The 23,063-nt window shown below is 39.7% G+C and overlaps 2 protein-coding genes across 3 annotated transcripts in view; both read left to right on the top strand.

The window, feature by feature from the left end:
* Positions 1–21,407, top strand: part of RGS7 (regulator of G protein signaling 7) — a 250,885-nt gene extending 229,478 nt beyond the window's left edge. The window contains exons 17-18 of one of the 2 annotated variants that reach the window (XR_011680081.1): positions 187–4,451; positions 19,758–21,407. Coding sequence is in view for 1 of the 2 variants with exons in the window: in XM_071432724.1 (XP_071288825.1) it covers positions 187–348 (162 nt within the window). In the remaining variant the exon portion in view is untranslated. Of the gene's footprint in view, positions 1–186 lie in introns of both variants that reach the window. The other variant, XM_071432724.1, reaches the window with a different exon arrangement.
* Positions 4,332–23,063, top strand: part of GREM2 (gremlin 2, DAN family BMP antagonist) — a 60,971-nt gene continuing 42,239 nt past the window's right edge. Inside the window, exon 1 of the mRNA XM_071432829.1 lies at positions 4,332–4,451. The gene's annotated coding sequence lies outside the window, so the exon portion shown is untranslated. The remainder of the gene's footprint in view (positions 4,452–23,063) is intronic.

The following is a 23,063-nucleotide window of genomic DNA, read 5'->3' as shown; positions in this document are numbered from 1 at the left end:
AGGAGCTTTCCCTGCGATTGATGACTTGGATTCATGGATGCTCACTGTGTTTACTGGGGTCAGCACTCACCTTTCTTCCTTCTGAACCAGCTCAGCACTGACTGTCCAGGCTGCAGAACTGCATTAAGCAGACCTGTCCTGCCTAGCCCAGGGATGCTCCTTTTTCACTTATTTCTCTCCTCCCAGGCTGGAAGCCCACATTCCTTTTTCCGAGGAGCCAGGAGCCACCTTGAACCGGGGAACTTCTGTAGCGCTTTGAGAGTAACCATTCACAAAGACCTTACAGCTCTGAACTACAGCACGCACAAAGAACACTTTTTTTCTAACAACTACAAAATGCTGCAATAAGCTTTGCTCCAGTGAAACCTCTATTAGTGGTAGTGGAGCTTGGTATGCTAGTGACTAAGGATTTGACTATCAGATAATTGCAATTATATGTTCTTTCCAGAACAACTTGCATTATTTAAGAAGAAAAACAAACTCCAAGCAAGCTGGTCAGAGGTTTTGAAATATTCAGATACAGAGCTCCAAGCTTTAGCCACTGGGGTACAGTGCAAAGTACTGCTAAAAGCAGGCAATAGGCTCAGGATTTATTTCAGTGACTGAACTTACAAATACAGAAAGTTCACAGAAAAGCCTGCTCTTGTGAACTTTCAACCAGCATTTGCAAACTAAGAACCCATAGATTACTTATATAATAAATGGATGCATATCTGTCCAAATGTTTAATAAAGATACTATGTGAGAAGCATGTAATAAGTCATTTTCCTCTGCAGTAACAATATATTTTTTGTATTGTATACAGGATAGTCACAATAGCAGTTTAAATCTTTTGAAGCTTCTATGTTCAGACGAGGATATTTTGACAACAATTATAGCCGAAATGCAGGTATTAGAATAAGAATTTTCAGGTCAGATGAGACTAAAATTTGGTAATGACTGAATTCTCTTTAATTATTATTGCTATATATGCACCATTTAAACAAGACCTTGATACTTAAAAGTAAACTGAACTGTGCAATATGATCCAGTAAAACCTGTTTTTATAAATGCTCTTTGTACCCTGGAAGACATGGGGATGGTGACACTATTGATTTTCAAAGGCCAGATCACCTGTTTCTGGTTACTTTGGTTAATGGAGTGTGCTTGGCCTGGAAGGGAGAGCACTGTTTGGCCACAGTTGCCATGCACCCTTGCCGCTGCCTGCTCTCCACGCCTGCTCTCTCTGGCTCCCCTGCGAAGCGCTGATCAAGGGCACACGAGTTACATCTACACCAGCACAGTCATGGTGATTTTCATTTCCCTGTTGCTCCCAGAGGCATGAACACGAGCTCCAGCCCCAGGCTGACACTTATTGACCTATTGCCAGCACAGCTGGCTCCAGGTCTGGAAGTCTGGTAAGATGAGTTGAAAGTCCTGTTTCTTCCACATGCACTCATGTTCCAGTTGCAACTCAAATATATTAAAGCAGTTTTCTCTCTCTAAATGTATCTTCAAATATCTGCATTTCAGATTTATGCTGTTGCCAATTCACTTGACATTTTGCATTATACCAAATGCCTGCTTTAACTATGGATATTTGGGCTCGACAAGATCAGGAGGGAAGTGAGGAGAGGGAAGAGATTAAAATGACTTGTGGATGTATTAGTAGGATTTCAAAACTTGGGTTTAAGTCTACTGAGTCTTTGGCAGCACAATTTCTGTCTCAGAACTGGAGTGGTGGGTGCCTACCAAGATTGGGCAGTTCCTGGGCTGGGAGCCCATTCTGTCCCACTGGCACTAACCACACCTGGAGCATGATGTCTGCTGTTCTGTAAGCACCAGTCTGCTCTCTCACCTTGTTTGCATCTTTTCACTAAAGAACACACAGAAAATGCTTCTTTTGAGTCTGCTACTTCTTCCTGAGAGGATGCAAAGATACTTGTTCTTCTTGCAGCCAAAGGACTCTCAAAGCCTTGCATTTTTGGAAGAGGTAAGTGACGGAGGAGATGGATCTGCAAAGGTAAGAAAGACCATTCCTCAGAAACAGAATTTACAGCACAACTCTTGTTAAATTCCCAAGCTCCAACTTTATGGATTACAGTGGAAAACCTCTGCCACACTAAATGCTGCTTTACTCCTGCTATCTGTATCAGGCAAGGAGATTCTACAGTACTTCCAAGATACCACTCCATAGGATACCACTCCATAGGATGCTATTAGAATAACAGAAGGTGAAGCCAGGTGATGAAAAACACATTTGTCAAGGGTTTGGTGTGACAGACATCCATTCCTGAGCTGTCATGTGCTCTAGTATCTGTTTTACATTCCTACACAGGGTTTTGTAACAGTGAGAGGAAGTGGTCAATTCTTTCAAATCTGAGAGAGCCGTGCTGGCACTGATTTCTGCGGCTGCAGTCATGTGTCAAGAGATTATTTGTGCTGGCACAGTGAGCTCAATACATGTCTACATTCTTGATACTTGAATCTCAAAAACTTCACTAGAAGAGATGCCAGTAAACTGTTATTTCCTCTAAGTACCAGTTCTCCGTAGATATAATCATAGTAGCAGCCATCACATTTGTGCTAACACTGGCCAGCAAGGATTGAAATCTTGGCCCTGTTGAAATCTTTGGTAAAGATTTGGCTGAGAAGTTTAAATAGGTTTCCACCCAAAAAAAAAAAAAAAAAAAAAAAAAAAAAAAAAAAAAAAAAAAAAAAAGTATGGAAGGAAAAAATAGAGGTCTGTGTAGTAACAGTAAAATGTTTTTACTCTATAAAAAGTTCCAATTTGTTTGTGCTGCAAGAAACCCCCACAATAAAAGTTCACTCCTCATTTGCATATCTACCTCCAAAACAAAATTCCTGTCAGTACTGTGTTTTAACCCAGGTGGTGGCAGAACTACAGCCCAGCTAGATACCGGACAGCCCAATGAGGGGTGATGGGACAAGTCATATGCCAGCTGAATTCCTTCTAGTGAACAAAGAGATTTTGTTAATGTTCTTAAAAGCTGATGATGCCCCAGAGGGTATCCAGCCTTCAGACAGAAAGTTTCATCTTTGCAAATGTGATCTAACAGGTGCCCTGTGCTAATCAAAACAAGTTTGTTCCTTGATTGGTTTTAATTGATTTTGGAAGCCAGCTCTGTAAAACAAATACCTGTGGCACCAAATATCTAAACCATGAAAAACACTGTGGAGCATCAGGTCCTCGACCAAATAGCCACAGGAAATTCCAGACTAAATGTTCCCAAAAGTTGAGTTGATCACGCCTCATGTTTTTGATGACCCTAAGAATTACTATTAACATGTTACACAAGGATTCGAAAATGCTGCCAAAAATTAAAGGTTGAGATTTTCCCATTCTAGGCTTCTTTACCTATTTACCTTTTTATTTACCTTTTATTTATTCATGATGCTGATTTATTTTTGCTCAAAAACGTGGGCAGCGTGAGCGGCAGGAGCAACAGCAGATGGCAGCACCAAGCTGCTGGATCGGGGCTGTCAGCGCACACAAGGGGAAAACACGAACTGAGATTTTAACAAAAGTTTCTGGGAGTTTGTTTGCTTTCAGATCTCCTTCTTTTCTCCCATTCCTTTGGATTCGTTTTGTTTTCTTCCGATTTTTCTACTCAGAATTGGAAAAATAAAGAGGAAAAAGAACAGCAGATGAGGAAAGTTGCTATGTCAGGTCATCCTGTATTGATTTAGTAGAAGATGGCAAGACCTGATGTGACCTGCTGAATGGATGACATGAGGTTATGGCCTAGCCTACCAGCACTTCACGTCCTATTAAACACTCCACAGGGGCAACATCTGGAGGGTTAAACAGCTGCTGGGTAATGCAATTTTAAATACCACTTCATCAAAGTAATAGACTCCACAGGACCCTCTTGGGATCTGTACACTGATGTGTTCCAGGCTTTGTGTGCTGCAGCCCTTTTGTGTAACACATTAAGGAGACCCTGATAGCTCTCACTTTAGCAGAGTGATAGAACCGAGGTTTGCAAATTCATCTATGGAACAACACCTTGCTGAGCCTGGGATCAAACACATGGCCTTTATGGGTTTTCTTTTCTTTTTTTTCTTCCTCAAAGCTTGATATTTGGTGTACCCAAAATTACAGTAAGCTAAAGAAAAGATTTAAGAAGAATAGATTTACTCTTGAGTCTATTTTTCAGCAATATATGAGCTTCCAAAGGAGATCTCATCCATGTTTTCTGTTCTCCAGGATAGTTAAGGAGGAGGGAGCAAATCTTCTCTGTTCTCAACATAACCAGCCAAGCTTTCAATCTGAATAACAAAAGGATTCCTCAGGCCCTTACCAGACCTGGCTCCTCTCTTGCATTCTTCAAATACAATCCCTAGCTCCAGCAACACAAATCATGAAGGAAATGTGGTCTCCAGTTTGGTCGACCATGGAGGCTGGTGCCACCACCTAGCTGCAAATCAACACACCTGACAGTAGAATGGTATGCAATTTTCCAAAATAACTCCTTCCACTTTTTATAGTTGCTAAGGAACAATTAGAAGTTCTATTAAATAATTAATAAATCAATTGCTTTAGTCACATTAAATAATTAATCACTTTGAGAGACGACAGCCCAATAACTTTTTCTATTGCCTGCTAATGCAACATTTGCTTTCTGATTCTGAATCCAGTGAAACCCTTAGCAAACACAGATCCCTGCTTCTGGGCAGGCAGAATTTGATAGCTGTCACTAATTGAACTCTCTCACTACCAGGAGCATATGGAAGGACACTTGGCAACTCCTTTCCAGGGAGAAAAGCACAGGGTAAAACCTGCAGCCAGCATGAGCCAGCATCCTTTGGCCCAAGTCAGTTGAAAGAATTCAGTTCTTTCTGAGCAAGTATCTGCCCTTAGTGTTGTCCTTACTTAGACATCCTTCTCTCTGCTATGCTGCAATCATTTCAGATTAAAGGGCAGAGGAAAATTCCTCAATTACCTGCCATAGTTTTTGTTGAGATATTCTGGGTAATTTTCTTTGTGATGCCTTTTAAAGAGGGATGTAGTCATACAGGAGCAGGAGGAGTCATGAACCTGGCAATAGCCACCACTGCCATTTTATTTTTGTTATTGGGTGCTTACACACTTTGGGATGTTAGGGAAGGACCAGAGAAATGGCTTGTTTTATCTCTTTCTCTACTGAGCTGTACAAAACAATCTTCAGCTACCATAATGTCAACAGAGGCACTGAACAGAGCACTGAATTGTGTGCTGTAGCCTCACTTGACATCTTCCATGCCATTCCTGCACAAAGTATTTACACCAGGCAGTACTACCCACAGATGATTCTATTAGGTAACTATTCTTTGGAAATTGTAACATTTTTGAATGCACATATATGAAAGATGCCCTCCTCTCACTAAACTACTTTGTGGCCTATGCTTTAGAAACAGAATCTATTAACACTGCAGGCATATGAGCTACTGTAATTTACTTACTGAAATTATTTTCCCTCACTCATTACTGCTGAGGACACCACGGCTGCCCTCCATCTGTGGAGAGGTCTTCATAAGAAAATGGGGAGCAGTAGGGAAACAGCATGGATTCTCCAAAGAATGCATTAGTTTATTTATTTATTTCAAATGTCTTTCATGTCTTGGCTTTGTGCATCTTTTCCAAGAAACAAATGCTTCACAGATGGAAAGAAGCAATTTTCAGTTGTAAAAATTCTAAACAGTTCAGGTGAAATGAAAAACAGAGCTTCCTGGAGACATGCCAGCTTTTTCTTTTTATTCATTTTTTTTCTCTTCCCCAGCCTCACTTTGATTGTAAAAATATTCACCCACCTCCAGACTTTATAGCATGAGAAATGCCCTTCCTGGGGTCTAATCTATGCCTGAGGTATCACTGCAGATCGATCAGAAAGGAAGGCTCCTATTTCCACGCAGACTTTACACATCTGCTCTGATTCTCTGCAGGGTGGATCCTCAGTAACCCTGTTGCAAAAATTGAGTCTTGTATAAACCAAGCTTATACTGGCATAGCTCCTCTTCTGCTACATTGTGATCAGGAAGAGGTCTAATTTGTCCACTGATACTCTGTTTTCTGTCAATTCATAAGGTTAGGTCGTGAAATTAGGGAAAAAGATCACAGTCAATTGGTGAGAAAGAGTAATGAGCTTATTTTCGGATTCCTCCTGCTGATAAAACCTTTAAGGATTTATGGCAGATCAAATTAGCAGGAGCTTTAGTAGATACCCTCATAACCTTTGGATAGCCCACACTGCCTATGAGGCAGTTAAATCTACTGCACACTCCCCATGGGGAGCTTAATTCATCCTCCAGGACATCTGCCTTGGAGCCAGACACCCATAGCCAGACACTTACACATCCATGGCTTCCCATGTGGAGACTGAAGCCCAGCAGTGGACAAAAGAGTGCCTGCCTAGCCCTGCTGGTGGCCATGAGGGTGGAGCTGGAGCAATCCCCACCTGGGGCAGGCATCTGCAATGAGCAGAACAAGCACAGGGCACCAGAGCAGCTTCTGGGTTGTTGGGGCGTGGGTCCAGTTCCCTGGGCTCTAAATCGTTTGGGACCCTCAGGATCAGAGACTAAGAGAAGAAGAGAAGGTGGCCTGTAATTGTAAGCTGCTGCCACGTCTTGGGGAAGGCAGGTCTGACACACACTAATGCCTAAAGCTCAGTCACTGGCGCCCTTTGGATATTGCAGTGGATTTTACAACGCACATTTGACGAACATGCCGTGCGAGGGCCTGCAGGAAGAGAGTGAAACACTCAGCAGTGGGTGCTGAATCAGGGTCTGAGCGTGTAATCCAAGGTTATTTGCTATAAAGTCTAGGACATTCCCTTAAAAATGTTGAGTTGTGCAGGAAATGTCTGGTTACTTGTGTAACTGTTTGCAAGATACACAAACTCATCAGGCTCTGACTCCTAAGTCTTATGACAATAATGCATTTTCTTCCAGACATGTTCAGTTGCATATCTGATACACATACTGCTCAGCCAAAATGACTTGTTAGTGATTTATTTGGAATATCCAGCCTTTACCATATGACATCACCTCCTCAACTTGATGAAAAAAAGGTTTAGAGTGAATTCTTCCCATTAAAAATAATGGGGCAATAGGTTTCTTGATGCCAATATTTACTGATATCAAAGAAAAATATTGTCTTGGTTATTTGTCTTAATTTAGCCCAAGCAGTACACAAAGCACAGTGTACAAAAACAATATGTTCCTTCTTCTAAACCAGATCATCACTTACTAATTGCTATATGATTTTAATGAAAACAGAGGCATGATTCAGTTATGCTTCATAAAAATTATCTCACTATATTTGTTTTTTTTCTTACCCTGATTGATAGAGAGGCCATGTAAAATTACTTTCTATATCTGCCTTCACAAAGAACCTCAGAAAGATTGTTTTTAAACTGTCCATTATACACAATACAGGAGAATGAGACCCAGATCCTTTGCTAAGTTATGTAAGAAACGGTTGCATTTTGTATATGTAATTGTATATATACAGGTATTAAAATATGTACTCTGTGTCTGTGTGTGCCCACACATATAGAATTAATTTTTATACTTTAATTAAAGCTTATGGATCTCGATGATATTTGAACATTCCTAAAATTCAGGTGTTGTATTTGGATACATTTTGCACAGACCATTCAATATATCTAAATCCAATATAAAATCCAACCTAACACTAGGGCAAGTTCATGTGAGAACTGATATGCTCAGAGAGAGTGCTTTGCTTATGAGCGTGGACCCGGATGCAGACAGAGAGGTGCCTTACCTTCCTGTGACTTTTGTCCTGTTCAGAAACTCACATGGAATCCCAAGTGTTGCAAGCTCAGATAAAACATCAGAGAAAAATAATTTCAAGCAAGGACAGACATGTGAATAGCTAAAAGACTTTGTAAGAACTAGTCTGCTTCCAGCACACCAGAATAAGAAAGCCTGAGCCCAGATGTTTTACTGAGGACTCTAGGACACATTTGATGATGAATGAAACTGCCCCTTCTCTGTTGCCTTTCCATTGCTTAAGAAACCTTCATCAGAAGTTACAAATGCATTTTTCTCAGACCTTTCTACCTCAACACGACTCATTTACAGGCATTCAGCAGATCTTTGCTTCCATCTACATTGGGAAATTTCTCCTCCTGCCTCCTCTTGAGCAGTTCCCATTCCAGGCTCCACACCAGGGGTGTGGTGCAATGGCAACCATGTTCTGTCAGTGGCAAGCACATCAAAACCATGAATTGGCAACTCCTGGACTTCAGTGACTATAAAAAAGCCCAAACTCTGCCACACACGTGCAAAACTAACTTTTAGCCATAGCTCACACACTGCTAGTTTGGGGAAGGAGGGGAGAAGATTTCTGTCTGGTTGCCACTAGATGGAGGGAAGCCAAATCTGTATATTTTATTAGTCTTGTGATGGAAACACATTCTTTCCATATATAGGTTTGGGGTTTTTGTTGTTTAGGTTTTTTTCTTAAATAAGTCTGTTAAGCTGAGAACCAAGCCTGTCTGGTTCTGGACTGAGAGAGCCCTGTTAATGTTAGTGTGCTGCTCTGATTTGTAACTTGGGTTCCCGCAAAGGATTGATAACACGTGAACACCAGAGAACTGAAGTAAAAATTTTCAAATTACTTTCCTTTCTTTGTCTTCCAGCACCCAATTCAGATGAGTAAATAAGGAGTTTTAGCTGTGGAGAGAGTTCTTGTGCTGTGACTACAGAGGCACACAGGTTCTATCTTTGGGCTTTTAAGGCAGATCATTAATACCTGGTGGTGCTGATAACCTTCAAAGAGTTTAAGCAATAGTCCATCTTTCCTTTTTCTCTTTCACTCTGTTAGCCCACCTTTTGCACTTGTCCATGCCTGCATCTAAACTCCTGTGCTCTGCTCAACTAATTACATACTCATAACACATGGGGAAATCACAAGTTATTTCTTCTTGGTGTGCAGTATATTATCAACCACTGTCTTCATAGCACAGCTGGTACTCCCTGATGTGCTCAGCATTGTTCTACTCCATCTAGGGGAGCTTGGTTATTGTTTTAAAGGGCAGGTGACAATAAGGTAACAGCTATGGTTTCTCAAAATCTAGTACACACAGATGTGTTCTTTGAAAAGTGCAGTGCAGTTTGAATGGTGAGCATACCTACATAAAGTTCATTACACTGTTGTTTTTTAATTATACCAAATCTGCATATGCCTGAAACAGTTGAAGTCCCTGAAAGTCCAAGGGTGTGTTAGGAACTGTTTTGCTTAGAGAAGAGAATAGACTAGACTAGACTAGACTAGACTAGAATAGAATAGAACTACTTGAGTTGGAAGGGACCTACAATGATCCTGTAGTCTGATCCATCAGATTCATCAGACTGACCAAGGGCTGACCAAGTTTAACACATGTTAAAGGCATTGTCCAAACGCCTCTTTAAGGCACTGAAAGGGTTTGGGCATTGAGCACTTCTCTAGGAAGCCTATTCCAGTGTTTGACCACACTCTCTATATCTACTAAACTCCTAAGAACATTTATTTCGTCCTACATTTTATTTGGCAAGAAAGTAAGCAATTTTTTCATACTCTTCCTTGAATCTGAATTATAAGCTATTTTTTTTACCCTTATTCCTTCTGAAGCAGGAAATATTACTACTTTACAAACTTTGAAGGCATTCTGTTAAGCAAATGAAAACCTTGCAGATCTCTGCTACTGCTAATACTCTTCCAGATGAGGCTGCTTGGATGTTACTTATTTTCCACCAAGTGAGGTTCCTTTTTACAGAACTCAGTGATGAAATGATTTAAGGCAATAGTTGCTCAGAAATCCAAATACATCTCATCAAGAGCCTTTTAAAAGAAAATTTTGTTGAGGAATGTTTCTGCTTGAAGAATAATCTTGTATTTTCTCCAGGAAGTTTTGAACAGATTCAGGAAAAAATAGAAACTTTGAAACATTAATATTTCTACTTTAAATATTCTGTTACTGTATTTTTCATATTTTTAAGAAAGCAATGAAATTACTAATTATAACAGAACAAGAGATTATAAATATGATTATTATTAATTGATGGATATTTTGATTCTAAACATAATTTTGTTTGAGATTTTGAAACAGGTTAGTGGAAATTACAGAACAGCAAAAAAAACCTGACATTTCAATGTAGAGTGCATCAATTTGAAACCAAACCACTGTTTCTGTCTGAAAGAGTTTTTCAACCTCTTTCAGAGAGCTCCCCATGTCAAAGGCTCACCTCCCCATGTTGTGCATGCACACTTTCAAGTCTGTCAGCATTTAATAATGAGGGACAGATTGTGAGATCTCAGTTGTGCAAGCAAAGCTGATTTTTTCCATTCCAAGACTGGAATTGAAGTGAATCAGGGCAAGAGCCAGACATTCTCATCAAGGACAGGAGAAGAAGAGTGGGCAGGAGTATGGAACAGAAAGGGACAAGGAAATGCACTAGCAGCCCTGGCTTGCTGCTTCTGGGACTTCCAGGGGGAAAGGGAAACTGAGCACAGCTGGGCTGCTTCCAGCTAGGATTCTGACAACTTCCCACATCCCAGCTCTTCCTTCAGCAAAGCAGTGGAAACATCCAGTTTAGCCCTCTGGCACACAAAATCTGTTTTCTAACCAAAAGGCATGACTTTCTAAGCAACCAAATTTTTCTAACCAACACTTTAAGCTGGATACAGCTGTCATATAATGACTTCCTAGTGAGGGGTATGGCAAGGCTGTCCCAAGTACTACAGGACATTTTGATGCAAAAAACAAAGGGTTCATTGACCCTTCTTCACTAATGATTTTCTGATTATCTCCCTCTTGCCTGAAAATCCTGCTGGAGAATTGGTTCAATATCACATGTTACAAACATCAGATACATCAATAGCTCTTGAAATTAGCATAGGATTTCTTTCAGGGCTCTCACGCACCTTCTACCTATTCCTCATCCTGTCTTCTTCACAATAGCTGGCAGCACTGCATTAAAAATGTGCTACAAAGAAGTTTATGATTATTTGTTGCTTTGATGAAACACTGACTGTAGCCATTAATATCCATATAAATTTCTAACCTGCATTGGTGGGGATATCTACAACTAATTAACTTCAATTTCTTAAAAATCACATCAAATAAAAAAGACTTTGTGAGCTTCTTTGATACTCAGTGGAGAGAAAGAAGCATGTTTATAGGGCAAATAATTTCTTCTGATGCCATTTGTGAGGCTATGATACCAATAACTCAAGGGGTATCTTTTTCCTTCTGCCAGTCACAAAAGGGCACCTTGGTGAATAACTTAAAGTTGATAATTAATACTTTAGAAGGTAAAATTGTGTCAGATGAATCCCAACAACTATGTTGTAATTTTATCTTGCAGTGAAAAACGAGGGTTTGGCAAGCAAAAAGCTCTGTATTAGAATATAGCTATGTATATGCTAATGCATATGTATTTAAATAATAATGAGTCTATCCAAACCCCATAAATGACCAACTATATTATCCTAATAATATTCTAATAATATAGTGATTTCTTGCATCAACTATGTTCTTTCCTTTTTCACCTACCTTTCTCTCTCTTCATAGCCTTGAAGATATCACTATCTAAATACTCGGTATGCGGTCTTAATTTTTTAACTTATTGAAGAAAAACTATTTGGAAACATCTCACTCTCTTAATTGCATATTGTTTGGCAATATTCTGTAGTGCAAAAAGGGTTTTTAAATTAGGTTGCTTCCTGTAACTCACTTCCTGAAACTCATCTCACAAGCCTCAAGTCTTAGTGTAGTTTTGCAGCAGTGAAATACCATTTCATTTTGAGGCTGCAAGGAAAATTGCTTCCTTCACCACTGTTCAGGCAGGATCACCAAGCAAAGGGGAGAAGGGATCCTGCTGGGGCTGCACTGGCAGTGCCTGAGGTCAGGGAAGGGGAAAGTGAGTGGCTGCTGCTCATGTGCACACAGTGTTTGCTCCAGTGTGTTTGTGCCTGGGAGCACAGGAGCCACAGCCTGCGCTCAGGACGAGCACAGCTCTGGCAGTGTGTCCTTGCCATTCAAACCTGTTATTCAGCCTGCCCAGTGCTAGGCCTGTCCTTAGTCATGAAGGAAAATTATGCCAGTGAAAGCAATTCTTTTTGATATGGAAAAACGTCAGAAGGGGCTCGGATAAGATTAGAAAAACAATTTCCTTTGCTGACCAAACACAGATTTTAAGCCAGGTCACCAAAGGTGAAATGTCACTACACCAAGTTATGTAGTTTTGACTTCTCAGTTAATCCTTATTTCAAGGTAATGAAACTTAACTGTCAGCTGGAATACCATGTCCAGCCCCAGTATCTACACCTTCAAAAGGATTTTGAAAAATTGGAAAGCATTCAGGAAACCACTTCAGGAATGCTTTGAGAACTCTTTAATCCAGCAGACAAAGGCATAACAAGATCCAGTATCAGAAAGCTGTGTTTTGAAATATTCAGATTAAAATAAAGGTTATAAGAATTGCATAAGCAGGGAAGGACTTACTACATTATCCATCACTTCAAACTTTTGAATCTAGACTCGTTAATCTTATTAAAAAGATCATCATTGCTTAGCTAGAACTATGGATTTGAGTTGAGAATTTCAAGATTTTTAAGATTCCTCTTGGGCCTTGATAAGCAATAAGTCAATGTGAAGTAAGGTACTTAACTTTCAAGCATTATGTCTCTTGTCTTCTCTCTTTGAGCATGCACTTAAAAGTTGGTACAATAGTCGCATACCCAAAGGAAAACCCAAGCCAAGCTTTAGACAAACTTTGATCTTTGGTTATTTTAAACTATGGTCTTTGATTCTTACAGAAGAAAAAAATATATTGTGGTGGTTTTTGTTCTTTTGTTGTTTTTTTTTTTTTTTTTTAGTTTGGTTTGTTCAGTTGGTTTTTTAGGAGGCTTGGTTTTGGAGTTTCTGGGTGGTGTTTTTTTTGTTAGTTTGTTCGTGTTTGTGTGTGTGTGTGTGTGTGTGTGGTAGAGATGTGAACTATGATCCAATCTTAGACATATGTTCTAGGTGTGGGGGAAGAGATCATGCTGCAAAGAACTACTATAGATAACAATTTGCTCTAGGACTCTTTCCATACTTATTCAAAGTTCACTTGCAAATTATAGATTCATCAGACTTGATCAGTATTTAGAGGCACTCAGCTATATTTTATCAAAAGAATATACTTCAGATCATTCATAGTTTCTGTATTTGGCATTCTTATTGCAATGGTTACCTGGTATTGTTTATGTTACCTGAGTAACATAAATAATACCAGGAGTGGATGAGTGGTCTAACGCATCAAGCATGAGTACTTGTACTTGTGTCCCATCCACAGAGGCTTCCTTGAGTAAAATTTCATTACTTAATCAGAATATGAAAAATTGCATAAGCAAAACTTTAATTATTTGAGGTCCTTAAAATATTCTCTGAGTTCTTTCCACCAGCCCAATGAACTTTCAGGGGAAAGTGGACTGATACATCAGAGAATTGTGATGTCCCCTTCTCTTTAACACATCATTTTTCTAGGTGCTATGCTTCACCTTTTACCTATTGCTTCTCCATGTCTTTGTATGTAACTTTGTAGTTGTCAAATCCTTCTGTGACCAGAGCTTTCGCAGACTTTTCCTTATGTCTGTTTTCTTCTCATCCTGACCACTCCAATTCCAGATTATTCCATTCCCACAGGCCCTGGATTTAGAAAATTATGCAAATTGTGATAATTAGAAGGCATATGGGCAAGTCCCCTTGCTATAGCTACACTATGGAGTTTTGCTCATCTGAAATCCATTTTTCCACTGCAGATGTCCAGGACATCTGAATGAAGCATATGATACTTTATGACATGAAGTAATTTTCTCACTATGCGTACCCAGAGCACTTCAGGAGCAGCAGAACTTCTAACTTTTATCTCTGAATGTTTTTGAATTTCCTTGTGGTTAGAGGGAGTAGCACTAAGCCTGCCCTCTTACATAACATTTAAGCAGACAATGATGGTATTGAAAACAGATCTGTAGACATGCTTATAAATTCAGAAGTTTGTTTGTTTACTTCTAATTATGTAAGCTGGCTTGCTAGGAGCAACATACGCCTTCCTTTTCAACTAAAGGATTCATGAGGTTGTTAAATGAAAGTACAGATCTAGGACTAGAACAAAAATAACTATGGGGTGCATTGCCTTCTGGTTTCCAGAATGATTTAAATGGTCTAATCTTATTTCATTAGCCTGTGAAATTCTCCTTATTCCTACCCAGAATTATCATCATATATAGAAAAGTGGATTATTCAGATCTTAAATAGCATGGCATGAAAAGAGAGAAAAGTACACATGGCAGTACTGTCATTTTTAACTTGCTTAAGATCCTTAAATTCTTTGCAGCTGGAAGCTTTATAAATACTTGGTTGTAATCAAATACATCATTTAGAGAAAGTACACTGCTTTTCCACACAGTGTCAAGCACTCATGACAACTGCTGCAGAGCCTGTAAAATAATAAACATACCTGCACTGCCTGGACTGCTCTGCGTTCCCTATGGCTGAGCGCCTCCTGGTCCCTGCATAATTTACCATAAATTAAAATAGATAGTGTATTTCATCTCTGATTGATATCAAAATGGATAAGCATCTATGTGAACAGTAATACGTCTCGTTATCAAATCTTATAATCAAATTGAATAACTACAAAGTGATTGGTATAGATACCTGAAGCACCCTACCTTTGATGTCTATTATTCTGGTAATGATCCTAGTCCATCACTAAGAAAATATGAAGAACCAAGGAATATCCTGTGCTGGAAGGGACCCAAAAGCACCATTGAGTTCAACTCCTGGCCACGCACAGGACACGCAAGGAGTCACACCCTGTGCCTGAGAGCATTGTCCAAGCACTTCTCAAACTCTCTCAGGCTGGTGCTGTGATCACTTCCCTGTACCAGTGTCCAGCCATGCTCTGGATAAAGAACCTTTTTCTAATATCTAATCCAAACCTCCCCTGACACAACTTCATACCCTTCCCTTGTGTTCTGTCCCTGGGCACCAGAGAGAAGAGATTGGTGCTTGCCCCTCAGCTTCCCCTTGCAAGGAAGCTGTGGACTGCTATAGACCACAAAAGACCACAAACTCCCTCAATAGTTTTCTTGAATGTTAATAAAAGGTAGTTGATTTTTGAGAATGGACACCCATCTGCATTCATTTAGATTCTAGCTCAGCCTCCCAGAGGGTGGCAGGTGAGCTGGGTTAGCAGCAAGCATCCTCATGGAAGTGAGGATGGCTGGAGTGGGAAGATGGCACACCTTGCTCCTAGAATTTGTGATAGAACTCTTCAGATGCCAGATTTGCTCTTGAGATGGTTTTTTTTTTTTTTTTTTTTTTGGTAGTTCTGCTCTTTTATCAGTTTGAACCTGACATTGTATTTTTGTGGTAAAGGACATAGCTTGAATCCGAGAAATTCCTTGTCTCTTCAAGAAGAAGAAAAGACAAATCTTTATTTAATTTTTCCTTAAATTCACTCTCCTTAAATAGTATCTCTTTACATACATAATTTTTATTGCATAACACAGAGTAGTTGGGATCATGTTTTATTTAAAAGAAGACTTCAGTGTGAATCCACCCAGAGCTGACAAAGATCTCTTAATAACTAACAAAAATAAAGAAGGAACTGAAGGAATTAAGAAACAATGTGCTATATTAGTTACTGCACATATATCTCTCAAAGTTTTGATGGATAATTTAGTCAGAAATGGACAGACATTATTGTGTGACATTAGGAGCAAAGAGAAAGAAAGAATTCCATCATTTACATGAAGTTGATAAATTAAGTATTAACTGTGCATAAATTTTATAAAACTGGCCAGGTAAATTAACACAACTTGGCAAAAATAATTCAATTCATGGTCAAATTGTACAATTAAAACAAGCTGGTGCTGTTCAAACTGACATATTTCACTTAAAAATACATATAAATATTCCTAGATTTCCAGCAAATAAAAGACTGCACTTATTCTGGCCCAATCTCAGTCCATTCTGTTTCATCCAACACAAGTAAATGGTTTTGTAGTGATACAATTTTTTTTTTGTTATTCACTTTTGATGGTCTCTGATCACATCTATTTATTTCCTATTATGAAAAAGTCCCTTAAGAAAATTAATTAGAATCATAAAATGTTAAGGGTAGGAAGAGACCCTAAATACCATCTAGTCCCAACCTCCCCTGCCATGGGAAGGGACAGATTTCACTAGAATAGGTTGCCCAAGTTCTTCTCCTACCTGGTCTTAAACACTTGCCAGGGCTGGGGCATCCACAACCTTCCTGGGTAACCTGTTCTAGTATCTTATCACCCTCACTATAAAGAATTTCTTCACCATAACTAACCTTTTTTTTCATAATTTTGTTTGCAAATGTTACTCCTTGTTCCATCACTACAGCTCCTGATGAAGAGCCCCTTGACATTTCCCTGTAGGCCCCCTGCAGGCGCTGGAAGGTTGATGTGAAGTCTCACAAAACCTTCTCTTCTCCAGGATGAACAGCCCCAACTGTCTCGTCCACCTTTTCAGGGAAGTTGCTCCAGTCCACTTAAAAACTTCATGGCCCTCCTTTGGACTTGCTCCAACTGTTCCATGTCCTTATGCTGGGGACGCCAGAACTGAATACAATACTCCAGGTGGGGTGTCACAAGAGCAATGTAGAATGGGAAAATTCCCTCCATCAACCTGCTGACCAGACTCCTTATGATGCAACCCAGGATTGCACTGGAGAATCTTTCTGGGTTGCCAGCACACACTGCTGGCTTATGTTGAGTTTTTCATCAACCATCACCCCCAAGTCCTTCTCCTCAGGGCTGCTCTCAATTACTTTTCTGCCCAGCCTGGAGCTATTCCTGGGATTGCTAGGACCCAGCTGTAGGACCTTGCCCTTTGCTTTGTTGATCTCAATGAGTTTTGCATCAGCCCATCTCTCACGTGTGTCAAGGTCTCTGTGGATGGCATCCCTTCACTCCAGCATGTCCACTGCCACTCAGTGACACCACTCAGCTTGGTGCAGCAGTAAAATTGCTGAGGGTGCACTCAATCCCACTGCCCATGTTGCCAGCAAAGATGTTGAACATAAAGGGAGCAGGCATTATGTTTTCAAGGGCCTGCAGAGAGCCATATGTGGCAAACATCACATTATAAGATATTCTGTGCTCTGTCACCTCATCAACTAATTCAGAAGCAGCTTAGTATTATTTCTTCAGAACAATTAGCTGACATGTTCATAATACATTTGAAATATTGAAGAGGACACAGTCTTTTGTTTGAACTGATGGTTTCAGTTAAATGCTTGTGTATTTCCCAAAACATCCAGGGCCAATCGCTATCAGTGAGATATATTTAGGTTTAATTAAAATATCAAATTCAATAGTGCCATGTGATATTAATATAACAAGGGATATTAACTTCTGCCTTGTGTGATGCACATATTAAATTGTTATCACATGTACTCCATCCTCAACATATCCCTGGCAGGATTCTTGTCACTTAAAATCTGCCCCACTGTCAGAAGGAACCACCCATCATTTTATTTGTTTGATTGGAGCATCTTCTGCTGCTTGGGGTGGGGGTAGGCTCTGTTTGCTTTGGGCAGCTCAAACATCTTCCACAACCTTCTTGGTCTGTTGTAGTGAGGAAAAAAGTGCTTGTTAAGTTCAAAGGAGACAGGACCTCAGTCATGGACAGCAATGGCTGCTTCAAGGGCAGTACCAGGGGAAGCCTGCAGCACATAGAGAGCAAAAAAAGATGGAGCATTCCTTACAAAGTGTAACAGTAACAGCAGGCTGAGAATTTTGCTTTCCTCTTCTTCATAGCTGCAGGACATGAGATCCACAAGCAAGGACAATATGTAGCTTTTTGTGAATTTCTTCTCCTTTGCAACATGATGGAATTAATTAGGCTTCTTTCATCTCAGGGAAGTTCTGAATGATTTTTCCTCTGAAACACTAGAGATTTGAAACACTTCAAAAAAGGAAGAAGCTAAAGATTCAAAAAGGAAGAAGCTCAGGCATGTTATATGAGGATACAATAATTACAGCTGGGTTATAGAACCAGATTTTGAGAGGAAAACCACCAGGAGATGAAGACCTAAAGTGAAGCAAAGATACACTAGCTGATGCAGCTGGAGACAAACTCTTCCCAAATTCTGAAACTTGAATTTTACTTTTTCTCCCTTTCAAGTTGCATGAACTTGTGCTGTTTAGGAGTAGAGGGAGACATCACACAAAAAGTACCACTTGTAAGAATCTCACTCAACACTTTTTCATGAAAGAAATTAACCAGAGACCCTGTTAATTACTCACAGTTCTTGGAAGAAGTTGCATTGGCTGCCTTCCTGGTTCCACACATATTGCCTTTATTAGGCGTTATACAGCAAGTGAATCATACATGACAGGGCTGGTCTGGCTCTAATATTTTGAGGTTATCTGGTCCTATTTAGTGATGTTCCCTAGAGATCCAGATGTCCCCACAGCTCCTCATGGCAGAGAAGAAGGAAGAGAACTCATCTCAAATGGGCTTCTGTTCTCTGCTACTCATCTCTCTTCTTTGTCTAGATAATACTGCAATCTAACCAGAGAAAATAGAATGGAGTTGAGATTAACTTGTGACTTCATCATTCATATCACCCCAGATTTTGGGAGGATTGTCTGCTCTAAAACCAGTAGAGCATCATCAAAACAGGGAGAAAGAGTGTCTAAGGTTAGTTTAGAGAAGGAGAACACCAGACTTCAGAGAGATTAACATTTTTTTTTTCTTTTAATTGTCACTGAAAGTTGTTACAAGCAAAAGTCTAGACTGGTCATAGAGCGAATGAAACAGATAATGTAGGACATGTGATGCTTTGGCACATGAGATCACTGCTTTCATTCTAGATTAGCAGTTTTTGAAGGATTCTGTGTAGCTCAAGTTATTTCGAAGAATTGAAAGGCTTTATAGTGTTCATGACTTTATGAACCATAGCTTTAAAGATAGTGTTGAGAGGCACTTCATTGGTCAAAGCTGGAATCATCCCTGGGGAAAAAAAAAATTTCAATCAAGGAGAAATTTTCTTCAGGCCCTGTGTAGACTAATCTTATTTAATCTGGTAAAGTGAATTTGTGAGCCTTCTGGAGACTTTTCAAAGGTAGTTGTGTGAGGAGCCATTATTTCCTCCCAAAGAGCAAACAAAGCAGAAACAACTTTCAGCTACCTGAAAGCCTGAGTGCCTGGAGCACATAGATGGGCTCAGGGCATCTAGAGACTTTAAATGAAATTTTGATGGGAATGAAGTGAAAGAAGCTAAAGAAATGTAATAACACTTTTTTTTCCTTCTAAGGTGTATAAGGTGTGCACAGGGTAATTTATCTTTGAAGTCAGAACAAGGCAATACTAAGAATGTTTCATTCGTGATGACTGTGAAATACAGAGATGGCACTTTTGCCAGGAATACATTTAACCATGTTAATGAAGTTCTTTATCGGGGGTTGTATGAAGTATTTGCTCATGTTCTGGGATGGGATGTTGCCCTGTCTAGGTAGAGACATATTTTCGAGTTGTTTTCAACATAGCAAAGATAAAGTACTGAAAAAAACAGGATCAAAATTACTGCTGCTTAGAGTGCTTTCCTGGCTTAAATCCACAATGTTAGAAAGAACTCCAAACTAAAAAACAGGTGCACTATGTCCAAAGGCATTTAGGTGCCTAATTGTCTGTGAAAACAGTACGAGCCGTTGAAGATCTTGACAAGTGTGATTTATCTTGCAGGGACGCCACATTCTCCCGCATTCTTGCATCTTCTCCTAAGCCACAACCCGACATTGCCCACACGACCTATCCCACCGGCGGCTGAGTTATCGTGCAGATAAGCTGTGTGCCAAATGTTCCGCGTCAACAGTGGGATATCATGTTTTGTAATTCCCATTCAGAAAGGTGGCTTTGAACGGAAGTTATTAAGGAGCCACAAGTGGAATACTTGTGCTAAGTGAGTGTAGTTGGGGTGGGTCCAGCCACTGAAACGGAAGAAACTCAAGACCAGGAGTCAGTCACCAAGGACAGACCAGCCCAAGGCTCCAAATGGAAATGCACCCAGGAAAACTGAGAAATCATGGGTACCTCAAACCAAAGAGCAAATCAACAGCAAAGTGAAGAAATCAAAGAGCTTGCACTGAAAGTTGCGGATAAACATGAGCTAGGATTAGAACAAGGCAATGCAGGTTAGTTGAGAGGCAGGAACCATGAAGAAACAAAAGGGGTATTTGTAAGGCAGTGAGATCAGTTTGTGGGGCTGTACCTGAGTCAGAAAGGTATGGCATCCCTTGGACAGTCAGGAGTCTCAGGACAGCAATCTCCCAGGAGGGTACTGAGCCAGATCCTGTCTGCAGAGCTTGACTGCTTACTCAGGGCCCAAGAGAGGAGGATATGTGTGTAACCTGACACAAATCACCAGGCTGTTCATTCAGTGCAATATATTTGTCAATATACAAACAGGAATAATTCATATGATCACCAGCTGGGACCACCAAATCTCCCAGGTTTCTTCTTTTCTGATTTATGTAACAGTGGATTGTGTCTTGGGGCAGAAATGAGGTTGGGGTATGTGTCTGACAGTACCATTTCTCAAGCCTCCTTTGGCTCTGGGGCTGTGCTACAGCTCTTCGTGCTCTGCAGGCACTCCTGCCATATGTGCTCACAGATCAAGACAAGCTCTGAGTTCAGGGCTGCAAAGCAGAACAGCTTCTGTAGTGGCGATGACAAAGATATGGACCTTGCTGTGAAGGAGATGGGCACCAGTTGTTTGTGTTTTGTCTCAGTGTGAGACAAAAGACACGGATTACAGTCATTCCTGAAGGGTGGCCACATCAGAAGTAGAATATAGTCATTAAATCTGTACATTAAAAGTAGGTATAGGCTTCAACGTCTTGCTGAATTAATGGCTCTGTAATTGCCAGGGCACATTAAAAGGTTAGTCTGTTAGTTTAAGTACAGCATATAATAGAAGTCAGGCACTCACAGTGGAGGAAAGAAGCAGCAATATCAATACAAATGTGCTTTACAGTGATATTGCTGGGTAAATGCTATCTGCAGAATATAACTCTTTCAGTTTTTAAAATATAAACAAAAACCTGGATAAGTAACTATTTTTAATGGCATAAAATTCTAGTTTTAGACCACACCAAAGAATAAATATGCTGTGTATTTTCCCTGTCAGATCAAGACCCTTTGCAGTTCTCACTAACCAAACTGTAAAAAAAAGAAAAAAGTTGTTTAGAATCCAAAATGTCTCAGTTTGCTTACTACTATATATGTGAAAGAAATATGTGTGAAAAACAATCATTGATCCAACAGAAAATGAAACATTTTTGGTTTAAAAATAAACCCCATAATGAGAAAATAAAAATTATTTATGAAGTCAAACGACTTTTAAATCTTTAAATTCCCCACATACCTTCTAGGATTATAGTAACCTGTGGAAGGTCATTATAGTTATAAGGGAAAAGATTAAATAAGCACTTAAGCAGACATAAATAAAACAGACAGGTTAAAAGCTATTAAATTGAACAAGACTAGAGGGAAACTTATCAGTGCTGTAAAGGAATCCAAACACAGAAGGAAACAAACACAGTGTTGAAAATAGCTAATGGGAAGCAGCAACTCTGCAAATACAAAATCTTATTATGTCCTAAGTCATCTGTACCAAAGAAAGTTCTTGGTCCATAAGGAGGAGTATGGCAAATATATTACATGAAAACTTCTCTAATGAGTTCAACGGTTTTTCCCCCAAATAACACGTAGCAGGATATACAATTTGCATTGAAATTAGAAGACAATATGGTTGCAAACTAGTAGCTAGAAGGAAGCCTAAGGGAACAGACTGCTATAATGTTTGCTTCAGCCAATGCTCAGCTGGAGGGCCGTAACCCTTCCTCTGACACAAATACCTGTCTGTTCAGGGAGAAAAACAGGAGGCTGAGAAGAGGCCTTGAAAATGGAGTCTACATTCTTCCCAGAAAAAAGTCAGAGTGAAGACTTAGGAAATACTGAAAGACAGTGTACACATATATATATATATATGTGTATTTGTATGTGCATGTGTGTATGCATCTGTGTATATATATATATATGTATATGTCAGCCAGTCACTTGGATCAGGAGCATGCAGGGAGAGACATGCCTGTGATGGAGGTGTCAGGGCTGGGGGTGTGACAGAAGTGCAGAGGCTGCTGTGTCTCTTGGGCCATGGCTGGAAATGTAGCTTGGTCTCTAAACCAGCAATTTCATTTCTCCAGGGAAAAATAAATCAGCAACATGTGAAGGAAAAACATTTAATAAAAAAGAAACAGGATTTTTTAGTTATTCTTGGGTGGTAACTAAAGTTCCAGAGGTGTAGCTTTACTGAATTCACTGAGGGACGTTTCTGCTAATAAAGCTAATAAAGCTTTTAAAATGGGGGATGGATTATACTCCAAGTATGGATATTTCTAAATATCTCTGGGTTTATATATTTCTCAATATTTCTATTTTTATTTTTCTGACTTTTGCCTGTACAAAATATAAACAAAACCATTCTTAACTAGTTCTGTATGCCCCAAAGAGACAAAAGTATGCATGTTTTATAGGGAATGAAAAATAGCATACCATTTTGTTGGAAAAAAAAAATAATTAAATACAGAATCAATTAAAAATGTTATGGAGGTCACCATTAAGAAATGTACATTCTGGTGTCATGCAAAGGTATCTCTGCAACTCCATCCACTGTTTCAAAAGCTTCAATCTGCCAAATTTGGATCAATATTGACTTTTAGTGGCATCTGATGTAGCAACAGGCATAGATGCTGCTTAATTCAACAGCATCAGTTAAATGCAGGTCATTGAATTAATTAAGAGTGCATCTGTTACAGCTCATCATTTTGTTCTCCCTAATTTTAATAAGCAATTTTGTCAGCGTGCTTACTGGAAGTATTACAACATCTTCTTGCACTGAGAAAACCCACAGGACCTATTCATCTGGTTCAACTGTACGTTGTTTAAACAGAGGGTCAAACCAAAGGCTCGCCACTTTGCCCATAAGAC

The sequence above is a fragment of the Agelaius tricolor genome, unplaced genomic scaffold, assembly GCF_023055355.1.
Source record: "Agelaius tricolor isolate 1412-34295 unplaced genomic scaffold, bAgeTri1.0.p SCAF_1, whole genome shotgun sequence".
Lineage (NCBI taxonomy): Eukaryota > Metazoa > Chordata > Aves > Passeriformes > Icteridae > Agelaius > Agelaius tricolor.
This window is presented reverse-complemented; position numbering and strand designations above follow the sequence as displayed.